Here is a 14,535-nt window from a genome sequence, read left to right as displayed (position 1 = left end):
TGCCGACGCAGCGTCCATTGAATTCAATGCAATACCAACCTGGGCAACTGCACTATGGACAGAGCTGTCTGCTTCTGGCTCTGTCTGTAAGAACAGCTGACCCAATGTCACCTTATCAGTGGAGAACCTGAGTGGTGGACCCCCGCCAATCAACTATTGATGACCTACCCTGAGGACAGGTCATCAATAGTAATCCCTTGGAACAGCCTTTGAACACACCGCTGGATTTCTTCTAGCTATCAGTGTAGATGGGAAAGGAACTTTGACCACTTGTAATAAATATGACTAAGCAGCATGATTATCTCTTGTGACACATATTAAATGAGTTATCACACCAAAAACATTTATCACGCATGTGCACCACCGCTTCATTCACTAGGGGAACTTGTGGTTTACTATTCTCGTAATCCCTTGGGGTTCCAGTAAACTAATATTACACCTCTGACCTCCATACTATTATAATACCCCTGGCCTGGAATAAACATATCAAATGGGCAACAGCACCCAATGCTACCTCAAAACTTACAATACCATGTTTCTCCGAAAATAAGATCCTGTCTTATATTCATTGCAGCCTCAAAAAAGGTGCTAGGTCTTATTTCGAGGGATGTCTTATTATACTTACTTAGCAGGCTCGGTTCCGGTCCTCCCACTGGTCTCTGGAGCTCCAGCCCTTAGCCGCCCACAGAAGATTGATTTTTGGTTACGAGATTCATAAATCCCACCTCCAGGAAGCGGTGGCTGTAATTGGTTAACCAATTACAGCTATCGAGCTGTGGAGGCAGAATTTATGAATTGGCTTAGCCGTGGCATTGATTGGCCAATTCATAAATCCCACCTCCACAACACGATGGCTGTGATTGGTTCTCGAGCACTGCCAATCACAGCCATCGCATTGGTTCATTGTGCGCTGCATTCATTGGCTGAGCAGTACTTGAAAACCAATCACAGCCATCACTTCCTGGAGGTGGGATTTATGAATCCCGTAATCAAGAAGCGATCTTCTGTGGGCGGCCAAGGATTGCAGCAAGCGCAATGGAGCTCTAGAGGGCAGCAGGAGGACCCGGACCGAGCCTGCTAGGTAATGTATCGCTTTCTTTAAGTAATGCAGCTATGGTTTATTTTCAGGGTAGGGCTTATCTTTCAAGCCTCCCCGAAAATCCAGAAAAATCAGGGTAGGGCTTATTTTCTGGGTAGGTCCTGAGCGCAACATGTGTTGGGCATCTGTCTATGTGTTTTCCATGATCTGCACAGACCATGCACATAGCATGTCCTGTATCACGTCCATAAAAATGGACAAGAATAGGACAAAGGATACCAACAGCGCTTGATGGACCCCATTGACTTACAATGGGGTCTTTTGGGTTCTGCCAAGGTGTCCGTTTTGTCCTTTAGTAAATGGGCCACAAGGGGCTTTGGGACTAGTAAGATGGTAAGGCCACAGCAAAGACTGAACAATCACTGTATTAGGAACAGCTGGCGCGTGACACCTTGTGATCAGTAATGTGGTACCACGTGATGCCACGTCACAGTCTGTTGTCATGTGCTGATCTCTCCTCTGCGCAGAAGAAAGCAACATTTGATAGTCTTGGGTAAACGTGGTGACTTGAGTGACTTTGACCGTGGGCAGATTGTTGTTGCCCGGAGGTCTGGTGCCAGGAGTGACTTTGACCGTGGGCAGATTGTTGTTGCCCGGAGGTCTGGTGCCAGGATTTCCAAAACAGTCGCACTTGTTGGCTTTTCCTGAACCCCGGTATCAAGAGTGTACCAAGCCTGGTGGAGCCAAGACAGACATCTGACAGAAGACCACCCAGCAGCAGATCATGTGTGGCTGATCCAAGAGGTGAGCGTTGGATGACATGTGTGGTATCTCAGTAAAAAGTGTCATGGTGGACCAAATAACTTGGCACTACAACAGCAGGGAGGTTAGAAAATTTCCACAATGGTCATGTGCTATACTTGTATCAACAGAGGTTCAATAGCTGAAGACCGTCAAGGGTGCCACTGATGACCCCACATCATCGCAACAACTCCTCGTATTGGTCCAGGAAAGGCATGAGTGGAATTTGGACACATGGCAGAAGATCGTCTGGAGTGACGAGTCCTATTTACTACTGAACCATACAGATTGCCGGGTCCTCAACAACAGTATGAAGCCGTATTCCATGGGTTCACCATTGGGCTTCAACAGGCTGGTGCTGGTGGTGTCATAGTCTGGGGAGCATTTCCCTGGCATGGTCTATGACCGTTGGTCATCATACCACAACTATTGAATGGTGAACCCTACATTGACCTGTTAGCTGACCATCTGCACCCATATGAAGTCCCTGACCACAGCGCCATCGTTCAACAGTCCAACGCTCCGTGTCATTGAGCTTGGATCCCAAGGGAGTGGTTGGAGGAACACAACAACGGCTTCCCCGCACTGCCTTGGCCCCGAAGCTCAATGGAACGTAATCCCATTGAACATATTTGAGATAGGCTGGAAAGGGCCGTGAGATCTGCTCCCACTTATCCGCAAAATGTGCGCCACCTGACGGCGGGCATGGGGCAGGTATGGAGGATGTTCACCACCTTGTGGATCCTACTCCCAATGTCTGAAGCCCGTGATCGCCAAAACGTGGGCCAACCCGTTACTGAGTAGGTGTTCTAATGCCAGAGTGTATATATATATATCACATTATGCGCCTATGGAATCACACTGATCTGGAGAAAGAACGGGCTTTAGGTACCCCAGAAAGCGGTTAGAATATGGCGCTACTTTAGACTTTCTCTGCCATCTCTGCTTCACCTGGACAGAGATGGAGCTTGCTGCCTGTAAATACCCTGCCATGGGGCAGGGGCTGGCTGCTGCCCCCCTTGGCACCAACCATGCCCCTAGAAGAGTGGGCACAGCAGTGGTATTGTCTCCGCCATGGTGGGCATCTGTGAGCCAGCAGCGTGGTCCAGGCACCCCGGCCGGCTGATGGATGGCACACAAAGCCTGGTCCACACAATGGGGGCTCCGCGGCGCACAGGGGACGGCTCCCCCTCCCATTGGCCGGCCGGGTGGGTGAGGGGCAGCGGAAGGTCCGGGCTCCTCCTCCTCAGGACACGTTCTCATCACATACACACGGTGCATGCAGCAGACGGGGAGACCGGGGCCAGGCCCGGGACACAGCACTGAGCGCGGACTGCGGGGCATGGGGCCAGCCCGGGACTGAGCGCACACACCGCCGCCGCACGGAACCAGCGTCCGCCCCACACCGGGACTCTCCGCCGGCTTCGGTAGGCCGCCGCGGCCGCTCCAAACAAGTCATGTTCGCCAAGGGGAAAGGCTCGGCGGTGCCGTCAGACGGGCAGGCCCGGGAGAAGTAAGTGCGGCCGGGGAGCAGCTGCCCCTCGCCTATTATGTGCCCGGTGCCCCCTAGCCCACAGGGGCAGCACGGGTGCCTTTGTCTCTAGGTGCCCCCTGAGTGATGGCTGCGCCCCCAGAATGGGATCTGTGCCCCCCCCTAGCTTTGTATCCCTCATATAAACGTGTCTGCTGCCCCTCTGCCCTATGTACCCCCATATATCTGCCCCCATAACAATATCTGCTGCCTTATATGCCCCCATATATCTGCCCCCACAACAATATCTGCTGCCCCTCTGCCTTATATACCCCCATATATCTGCCTCCATAACAATGTCTGCTGCCCCTCTGCCTTATGTGCCCCCATATATCTGCCCCCATAACAATGTCTGCTGCCCCTCTGCCTTATGTGCCCCCATATATCTGCCTCCATAACAATATCTGCTGCCCCTCTGCCTTATGTACCACCATATATCTGCCCCATAACAATATCTGCTGCCCCTCTGCCTTATGTACCACCATATATCTGCCCCCATAACAATATCTGCTGCCCCTCTGCCTTATGTACCACCATATATCTGCCCCCATAACAATATCTGCTGCCCCTCTGCCTTATGTACCACCATATATCTGCCCCCATAACAATATCTGCTGCCCCTCTGCCTTATGTACCACCATATATCTGCCCCCATAACAATATCTGCTGCCCCTCTGCCTTATGTACCACCATATATCTGCCCCCATAACAATATCTGCTGCCCCTCTGCCTTATGTACCACCATATATCTGCCCCCATAACAATATCTGCTGCCCCTCTGCCTTATGTACCACCATATATCTGCCCCCATAACCATATCTGCTGCCCCTCTGCCTTATGTACCACCATATATCTGCCCCCATAACAATATCTGCTGCCCCTCTGCCTTATGTACCACCATATATCTGCCCCCATAACAATATCTGCTGCCCCTCTGCCTTATGTACCACCATATATCTGCCCCCATAACAATATCTGCTGCCCCTCTGCCTTATGTACCACCATATATCTGCCCCCATAACAATGTCTCCTGCCCCTCTGCCTTATATACCCCCATATATCTGCCCCATAACAATGTCTCCTGCCCCTCTGCTTTATATACCCCCATATATTTGCCCCCATCACAATGTCTGCTGCCCCTCTGCCTTATATACCCCCATGTATCTGCCCCCATAACAATGTCTCCTGCCCCTCTGCCTTATGTACCCCCATATATCTGCCCCCATAACAATGTCTCTTGCCCCTCTGCCTTATGTACCCCCATATATCTGCCCCCATAACAATGTCTCTTGCCCCTCTGCCTTATATACCCCCATATATCTGCCCCATAACAATGTCTCCTGCCCCTCTGCTTTATATACCCCCATATATTTGCCCCCATCACAATGTCTGCTGCCCCTCTGCCTTATATACCCCCATGTATCTGCCCCATAACAATGTCTCCTGCCCCTCTGCCTTATATACCCCCATGTATCTGCCCCATAACAATGTCTCCTGCCCCTCTGCCTTATATACCCCCATATATCTGCCCCCATAACAATGTCTGCTGCCCCTCTGCCTTATATACCCCCATATATCTGCCCCCATAACAATGTCTGCTGCCCCTCTGCCTTATATACCCCCATATATCTGCCCCCATAACAATGTCTGCTGCCCCTCTGCCTTATATACCCCCATATATCTGCCCCCATAACAATGTCTGCTGCCCCTCTGCCTTATATACCCCCATATATCTGCCCCCATAACAATGTCTGCTGCCCCTCTGCCTTATATACCCCCATATATCTGCCCCCATAACAATGTCTGCTGCCCCTCTGCCTTATATACCCCCATATATCTGCCCCCATAACAATGTCTGCTGCCCCTCTGCCTTATATACCCCCATATATCTGCCCCCATAACAATGTCTGCTGCCCCTCTGCCTTATATACCCCCATATATCTGCCCCCATAACAATGTCTGCTGCCCCTCTGCCTTATATACCCCCATATATCTGCCCCCATAACAATGTCTGCTGCCCCTCTGCCTTATATACCCCCATATATCTGCCCCCATAACAATGTCTGCTGCCCCTCTGCCTTATGTACCCCCATATATCTGCCCCCATAACAATGTCTGCTGCCCCTCTGCCTTATGTACCCCCATATATCTGCCCCCATCACAATGTCTGCTGCCCCTCTGCCTTATATACCCCCATGTATCTGCACCCATAACATTGTCTGCGGCCGCTCTGCCTTATGTACCCCCATATATCTGCTGCCCCTCTGCCTTATGTACCCCTATATATATACCCCCATAACAATGTCTGCTGCCTCTCTGCCTTATGTACCCCTATATATATACCCCCATAACAATGTCTGCTGCCTCTCTGCCTTATGTACCCCATATATCTGCCCCCCATAACAATATCTGCCTCTCTGCCCTATGTACCCCCATATATCTGCCCCCATAACAATGTCTTCCGCCCCTCTGCCTTATGTACCTTTACATATCTGCCCCGATATCTGCTGCCCCTCTGCCTTATCTGCCCCGATAATATCTGCTGCCCCTCTGCCTTATGTAACCTAACATATCTGCTGCCCCTCTGCCTTATGTACCTCCACATATCTGCCCCCATAACAATGTCTGCTGCCCCTCTGCCTTATGTACCTCCCCATTTCTGCCCCCATAACAATATCTGCCGCCCCTCTGCCTTATGTGCCCCCATAACAATGTCTGCGGCCCCTCTGCCTTATATACCCCCATATATCTGCCTCCATAACAATATCTGCTTCCCCTCTGCCTTATATACCCCCATAACAATGCCTGCTGCCCCTCTGCCTTATGTACCTCCATATAGCTGCTGCGTCTCTGCCTTATGTACCTCTACATATCTGCCCCGATAACAATATCTGCTGCCCCTCTGCCTTATGTGCCCCCATAATGATATCTGCTGCCCCTCTGCCTTATATGCCCCCATAACAATGTCTGCTGCCCCTCTGCCTTATATGCCCCCATAACAATGTCTGACGCCCCTCTGCCTTATGTAACCTCACATATCTGCCCCCATAACAATATCTGCTGCCTTATGTGCCCCCATAACAATGTCTGCTGCCCCTCTGCCTTATGTAACCTCACATATCTGCTGCCCCTCTGCCTTATGTACCTCCCCATTTCTGCCCCCATAACAATATCTGCCGCCCCCTGCCTTATGTGCCCCCATATATCCGCCTCCATAACAATATCTGCTTCCCCTCTGCCTTATATACCCCCATAACAATGCCTGCTGCCCCTCTGCCTTATGTACATCCATATAGTTGCTGCGTCTCTGCCTTATGTACCTCCACATATCTGCCCCATAACAATATCTGCCGCCTTATGTGCCCCCATAACAATATCTGCGCCCCTCGGCCTTATGTGCCCCCATAACAATATCTGCCGCCTTATGTGCCCCCATAACAATATCTGCGCCCCTCGGCCTTATGTGCCCCCATAACAATGTCCTCGTTTTCTATGTACCCCCAGATGCCTGCCCCCATAACAATGTCTGTTGTCAATATGCACCCTGTCTTGATGCTTAGTAACCCCCTAACTAATGGGTGCCCGGGTGTCCTCACCAAGGTGTTTGCGGTCTCCCCCATCTGTTCCCCTCTAGCGGTCCGTGCGCTCTTCTCTGCCAGCTTTTACCACCATAGTAACACCCTGACCTCCGGTGTCTTTCGTGTTGACCCCTATATACGTATGACCGGTGCCGCTCTCATTTTATGTACCCTCTAACTCACATGCACCCTCAGGGTTACCCCATAAGTCTCTGCTGTCCTTCTGTACCCCATAGTTATGGCTGCCCCCCATTATCAAATACCCCCATAACAATGTTTACTGTCCCTATGTACCCCATATTGATGTCTGTCCTCCCTACCTGTTGGATGCTTCCATAATCTTTGGTGCCCCTCTAAACGTTATGTACCCCAACAGCATGTTTGATGTCCTTTTTAACTTAGCTGTACCCCCTATAGTAATCAAACTTCGTAATCTTGACGTCCTATAACGTCGTCTACCCCCACCCCGTGAGTCCTACATACTCCATGATGATCCTCCTGACCACTGTTATACACCTCCAGCAATGCCCGTTCTCCCCCAGTCCTGCTGTACCCCAGCATTGGGGTATGTGTTGTGCCCTCTCCCCATGGCTTCTGCTACCCCTCTGGCGATTCACTCTTGCCATATCTCCACCTGTCTGATGGTTCTTCACCCCCGCTGTGAGAGATACTGCCCTCCTTTCCATTTAGCTGGCTTTTTTTTTTTATTTTTTTTTTTTTTTGCTTCTGCTAACTTTTAGTCCCCCCCCCCCAGTCATGTCCGCCGTGTCCCTTTAAGGGGTATCTTGGAACTCCCCCTGCTAAGATGTATTGAAATCAGAATGGTCAAAAAACATTGACTAATGGGGTTTCTGCAGCTGATAAGCCCCCTATAGTGTCCTCTGAGGGTCTGTCACGTGGTTTGGGTCCCACAAAGTCGCTCTGCTTCCGCTGGTGACACGTCGATCAGAATTCAGTGTGGAGCTTCTGGTCTGCGTTCTGATTGGCCGGGCGGACCAGACTCGGCGTCGAATGTAGCAGCTGAGCTATAGCATGCGCAGTCACATCTAAAATTGCGACTGCGCATGCTCACGCAGTAAAAACCGCCTATGAGGGCACCATGCAAGATGGTGGTTGTAACGGGGCACACATCGAAGGGACGTGGGTGAACCATCACTGCGCCGTCTGAAACCAGTGAATAGTTGACATACCGTAGCGAGCGCTTTTATTATAGTATTCCGCTGCCTTGTACCGTAGCGCCGCCTTTAAAACAAAAAAACTTTACTACCTCTGAAAAGGCGCTTTAAAGAAGTGATCAATCTGATTGGTGGGGGTGTAAACATTGAGACCCCCACCGATCGGGAGAACTGGAGTCCTGTACCCACCCGCAGTGATTGAATGGAGTATCCGGCACCAGCTCTGATATATGGACCGGCCAATAGCAACCATTGCCGCTTCTTGAATTCTATGTGGTCACCGGCGAGAATCTACCATCCCTCTTATGCCGGTTGCTAGACCTCCCCTCAATGATTGGTGAACCTTCCTCCCCGGTAGATACGGGCGATGTTCTCGATTACATGAAGCGAGGAGTTCACGTGCGGCGTGTTTTGTGCCAATCCCTGTTTGGCGCGGCACGCTGTGTCCGCTCCTTCTGTATACCTGACACTGATTTACAGGAGGCCCTGAACACTAAGCTCCTTATGTTTGTCAGCTACTTTAGTCATTGCTCGGAAGACGCCTTTTTAAATATGCCCTTTTTCTGTCATTGTGATACCACCTGTGCATGGTAATGGCTTCTGTGCCCAGCTGGTATCTGCTCCCCCGTAGTGTCATATGCATCCCCAGGGACTTGTAGACTCTGATTTACGACAGCAGACACCCCGTCGGCCATATTTTACCAAGTCTTTCCATCCATCTTTCAGCCCTGAAGATTTAAAGCGATACATCTCAATAAGATGAGCCGTGAGTAAATGCGCGACTCGGGAGCGCCGACGCCTACATTGGTTTGGTTGTTGGCCCCCTGGGTTGTATGGGAAGAGACCAGCACTTTACGTCGGGGTCCTGTAACACGGGGCGAGTAATCGTTGGAATAAGCAAATGATGACGGAATGATTTGCTTAAGATGGCGGCGGTTTACACGCACGGATAAGCTTCCCCTTTTTCGTCGTTCGCTTGATCTTCCATGTAAGGTGGCCTCAGTCTTTTAATCGGCGTGATGTCTTGAGATTGCGCAGGGTCATGGATGTGTAATGGTAGTTGGCACTGTAACCATCGTGATCGGGTTAAGGGTGCGTATATATTTACTTCTCCACGTTTGGCCATAGAGCCGCCTGTCCTTGGAAGCGATTATCTTGCAAGTAATTGAGCGGTTTGCACGATCATCGTTGGGTGTGCAGCGAGCGAACGATCAGCGATGCATCTTAAGATTACCGAGGATCTTTCACGCAGACCTTAAAATCATTCTGTCTGCAAATCCTCTGTATAAACCAGGGCCGTGGCGGTTTGCTGAATAGAAAGCGGTGGCAGAACGTTGACTAAAGAGGTGGTTAGGATCCAACGAGCAACCGGAATTACTCCAATGATTCGCTGTAGATACATGCGGAGGGAATGACATCCGATCGCTCCTTACAATGTATGTCGCAGGGTCAAAGACCTCTGAACTAGCGGTGAGCCCTCAGTATCCTGGGAGTTGGAACCCCTTTGGTAGAGGAGCCCAAGAACGGGCGGCTCAGTGGTAAAATGGGGAGAAAGGATGGTTCTAGGTAACATAAGACCCATTCCCTCTAGTGCCTATAAGGATACGGCTACTCTTGCAATTCCCAAGTATCAGCCGTCCAAGGTGGAGCACCCAGGTATTGCGTCCCCCCATATTCCTGTGTTTCCAATCATTGCATTCAGTTCTTTATCCCAGATGCCACATTCTTCCCTTTTCCACAGTGTACTCCTCTTCTAGTTTCCTGTCCGTTCTGTCTTCATGTCTTGGTCCAGGTTTCTTCTTTTCCCCATGCCTCGGTATTTCATATATTAGCCCCCTGCTTTCTAATATAGACTCCCTTTACTTGATTATGATCTCTTGTCCTCCGCACAATCTCCTCCATGGCCCAAATGCATATACCGTGTTTCCCCGAAAATAAGACGGTGTCTTATATCAATTTTTATTCAAAAAGGTTTAACTTTTTTACATGTATAGCTGCCTGGACACTATTTAAATTGACTTTTTTAAATTAACTGTTAGCAGGGCTTAATTTTGGAGTAGGGCTTATATTTCAAGCATCCTCAAAAAGCCTAAAAAACAATTTTGCATCCTCAAAAATTCTGGAAAATCATGCTACGTCTTATTTTTATGGTATGTCTTATTTTCAGGGAAACAGGGTAGCATCAACTTCCTGTATAAATCTGATGTATCTCTTATGAAATGCTGGCTAACTTAACCTGCACTGCATTACCTGCCTGTATTGCAGTGAATTCGCCTACAGCAGATTGGTTGGTCACAGAAATTCCTTCCGTTCTGGAACAAAAGCAAATCCTATTGTGATGCACAGAACGGATTTTCAGTTGCAGACATCTCGGCGACCGATCTGTTACACGTGAATTCACCCCGAGGGTCTGTTAACGAGGCAGAAGTGCTGCGGATTTTCCGCTGCTGACTTGGCTACAGCAAATCCGCAGCGCACAAGCATCGTGGATGAGATTTTAGAGATCCCATTCACAAGCCAAAGGAAAAAAATCCACAACCTGTCTGTGCCGCAGATATTTGGCGCAGGTTTCACTCCTTGAAACCTTCTTTGTTTGGTGCTGCGAATCCATGACATGCTATGTACCTCCGGTCCTTGTTACGTTGTCCCCTTACATAATACAGTCTGTTCCCATTTGTTTCTTCGGAGTAACAAAGCTAACTTTACGTATTATTTTCCCTAGGCTTGCTCTTTACGTATACGAATATCTACTTCATGTTGGCGCCCAGAAATCTGCACAGACGTTCCTGTCAGAGGTGAGATCTGATGTCAGTAACACTATTTGTAACGGTCGCAGAAGATTGCAGCCGTTTTTGGCGTTATCGCCACAAGCGTTCACCAATTAAAGGGATTGTCCGGTTACATTATGAAAAGGTAATGGCAGGTGCAGGAGAAATAACAAACAGCGGTACCTACCTGTTGGCGGCGATCCAGCGCTTCAGGTCTCCCGGTCTCTCTTGACAGGGGAAGTCTTGCGATCATTGCCTGCCAGACAGAAGCTGCAGCATCACCGTTTGGAACTCCTGGCATCATGGCGCCCAGGATGCGAGGGTTGATGCCAGGAGAACGGGCAATGACATCACTGTCTTTGCTTGGCAGGCAGTGATCACCTGACTTTCGCTGTCAAGAGATCGGGAGAACCGCAGCGCTGGATTACTGGGGCTGACGACTAGGACTGCTGTAGGTATTTTCACACATCAGCACCTGACATTACATTTTCAATACTCCAGGAACGCCATCTTTTCTCCTTAGGGAGAGCGCCTAGAAGGTGAGTGAGGAGACTTATAAGGCCATTCATGCTCCTCCTGGTAATATGCAAATAAGGGAGATGGAGCAATACCTCTGCAGGCTTTCAATACTCCGTCATTGTTACAAGGCTTGTATAAAGAGTCTAACATTGACTTGCAGGAATGCTGCCTTATAGGTGGCGCTGCAGAGGTATTGTTTCATTTTCAATACTTAACCAGGCAACCTCTTTAAGGTGAATGTTGTTGCATGGCAGCGTGTTTGGCACTGTTACCTTGCAGCTCTGGGTCCAAATCTGATGAAGGGCAACATCTGCATGGAGTTTATATGTTCTTCCCACATTTTACATGGGGGTCCTCTGGCTAGTGCGGTTTACATGTACATTCCAGAAACCTTGTTGGCCTCCATGGGGAGGGGGTGCAGTGTAAATGATGACCATCTCTGTACATACAGCAGAAATAACAGTCATCTATCACTGGTGGACACTGAGTAATATGACTACGCAGCCCTCCAAGGATTAACATGAGCCGCAGTATTTCATGATCCCTCTGAGGTTCATGGCTTCCAGAGTGCAAAAATGGCTACTAGGCCAGTTTCGCACAACTGTATTACTAGTGCATAAATGTGCCTGTAATATGGACGTAGGTCCTGGCCTGACGGCGGCATGCCTGCTGATCAGTACTCTCCGCATCATGCTGCTAGGACGCTCCTCCATACTGCGGGCACACAAATGCTACTGTAATATGCTTGTTTGAAACTGGCCTAACACCCTGCACTAGAGATGGCCATCCACTATAGATTGGCAGTCAAACATGCCAATTTTGATGGCATCTGCCAACCATCTAATGTGTGGGTGCCTCCTCCCTATGACTGAAGTCGGGGTAGAAAAGGGCTTCAACATGCCCAATCTTTTTGTTCTCTGGGTAGATGTGAGGCCAGACATTAGTGAAGAGAGTTGGACTAATCCCAGCGGCTCGGTGGCCGGGGGGCTCTTAGATTTGGGACTGGAACTTTGGAGGTCCTATTCTACGAAGGTCAATAAAAGATCTAATTGGCGAACTACTTAAAGGCGCTCTGACATGGGACTATTGGTTTCCAAAGATGATCGCTCATGCGCTTTAACACAGGAACGGTAATGGCTTACTGAACGGAGGCGGAAGCGGGCCAGGATTTCTTCAGGCCATTTAAAGTAAACAAGTAGTTGTTCGTGAAAAGATGGTCTCCGATGTGGGGCGGTGTGCTACTGAAATGCTAACCAATCATACTTAGTAGGACTTGATTATGGCTGATCACTAGTCACACTCAATTTTAAAAGTGGCCTTCTTGACTCGGGCTCCCATATACCCCCAACAACTGTCAGATGGACAACCGTTGGTCCAACAGCTGATGCCACTGGCTTCCCTATACATATGAATGCTTGAGTTGGCCGAATGTTCATGAACTTAGGGAGGTAAACCATAGCCTGACCACTCTGGTGGCAGCTTATCTCCCAGGGAGCAAAAGGATCAGGCTTTGAAATTCAACACCCCCCAATTATCCTCTGCTGGGGGACAGTTGAACCGCCCCCATACACATTGGAGGGTGGTCCGGCCCTGGCTGTAGCAGTGGGTTTGGATGACTAAAGTCTAATGTGTGGAGAGACCTTAACATAAATCACCCATAGAGTATATAGTTCTTAGTCTGGGAGCCCCTGGCTTCATGCATTGCTAGAGAACCATTGTGTCTGTAGAGGAACCTCTTAAGAACTGAGGGTACGGACTCTGCGCCTCCTTCGTGTAAAGGTCCTCTTATATGGGGTGACAGACAGTTGCTTGATTTGTAGGGGAGCTGAAAACAAAGCAGCTCTGACTTTGTCACTCAGCGTCCTGTTGGCGGCTGCTTTTACATGGGATGACTATTGCTCGAATTTGCTATTTCTATCGATAATCTGCCCGTGTAAAAGTACTTTAACCCCTTGTTTACACACTTTTTACTGTTGGCGGAGTCATTCGTGGAGTTTCATATGCTTTCTTCATTGTTCTTGCAGATAAGGTGGGAGAAGAATATCACATTAGGGGAACCTCCAGGATTCTTACATTCATGGTGGTGGTGAGTGAGACCTTGCGCAAGCTTATACCTTCGGTTTGGTTCATTGCCTGCGATGCTATATTACCCAGAACGGTTTGCTTTAACATAACATCACAAATGCCTTGGTATTCCAGGAGCTGACAGGCAGCCCACTGTTTTGGCTTTGTTTCAATATATGTGGCCATCTGACTTTTTTTTTTTTTTTAAATATTTTTTCTTTGTCCCCTCCGGGCATTGTAGTGATACGCCGGAGGAAAACTGATGCCCGAACCGCCCCCCTATGGAATAATTTATGGCATCAGTTTTGATGCCTTCCTGCAACCAGACAGCAGAAACTATTGCAGGAAGGCTATGGCCGTCAGACTGGTGCGCACAGTACATACCAATGTCATTAGTTGTGTCCGTCTATGACATAGGACAAGTGGCCAGACACAACTGATTATATGGGAATCCAGCCTTATGATATGACAATGTTTTAGCTATGCACAGCCGGAAAAATATAAGGCTTATACTATGTATTCAGTAGACTATGGATCGGACTGTATGTTGTCAGTAGTCTGGACAACAGACAACGTCCCTTTATTAACATTTTAGGTGCATTGCAGTAATAAAAATGGCTGTAAAAGTCAAGCTGTCACTTAGTAATGGAATCGTTGCTCTGCATGTAGCATATTGATTTGGACATTGCTTGGTGATGCCTATAATACAATACATAGATTGGCAGGCTCCTCTATACTGGTCTATGCTTCCGCAGCATAGAGCATTCCGAGCCGCCCGTCAGACGGTATTTCTTCGTATACCTGTTATACGAACAAATAGCGAGGGTCCCGGTGACGGGACCTCCAACGTGGAGCATAGGGGTTTGCAGTGCTGACTCGGTAACGTTTTCTCTCTCCTCTACACACAGCGTATTTTGGGACCTGTACTGCGCTGCGCCGGAGCGCAGAGACACCTGCGAACATTCAAGTGAAGCGAAAGCTTTCCACGACTATGTAAGTAGACGGAGGTTTTGGTATCTCCTATTCTTTTGGATGTATTTCCTATGACTGTTTGGCTATT

General features: G+C 49.1%; 1 protein-coding gene across 7 annotated transcripts in view; it reads left to right on the top strand.

Moving 5' to 3' along the window:
- The first annotated feature begins 3,075 nt into the window (after positions 1-3,075).
- Positions 3,076-14,535, top strand: part of SSBP3 (single stranded DNA binding protein 3) — a 55,456-nt gene continuing 43,996 nt past the window's right edge. For all 7 annotated transcript variants that reach the window (XM_066597569.1, XM_066597566.1, XM_066597565.1 and 4 more), the window contains exons 1-4: positions 3,076-3,353; positions 10,847-10,919; positions 13,436-13,497; positions 14,384-14,468. In XM_066597569.1, coding sequence (XP_066453666.1) covers positions 3,298-3,353; positions 10,847-10,919; positions 13,436-13,497; positions 14,384-14,468 — 276 coding nt within the window. In that variant the 5' untranslated portion in view covers positions 3,076-3,297. The remainder of the gene's footprint in view (positions 3,354-10,846; positions 10,920-13,435; positions 13,498-14,383; positions 14,469-14,535) is intronic.

The sequence above is a fragment of the Eleutherodactylus coqui genome, chromosome 3, assembly GCF_035609145.1.
Source record: "Eleutherodactylus coqui strain aEleCoq1 chromosome 3, aEleCoq1.hap1, whole genome shotgun sequence".
Taxonomy (NCBI): domain Eukaryota; kingdom Metazoa; phylum Chordata; class Amphibia; order Anura; family Eleutherodactylidae; genus Eleutherodactylus; species Eleutherodactylus coqui.
Note: the sequence above shows the minus strand (reverse complement) of the source record. Positions and strands in the feature narration are given on the sequence as shown.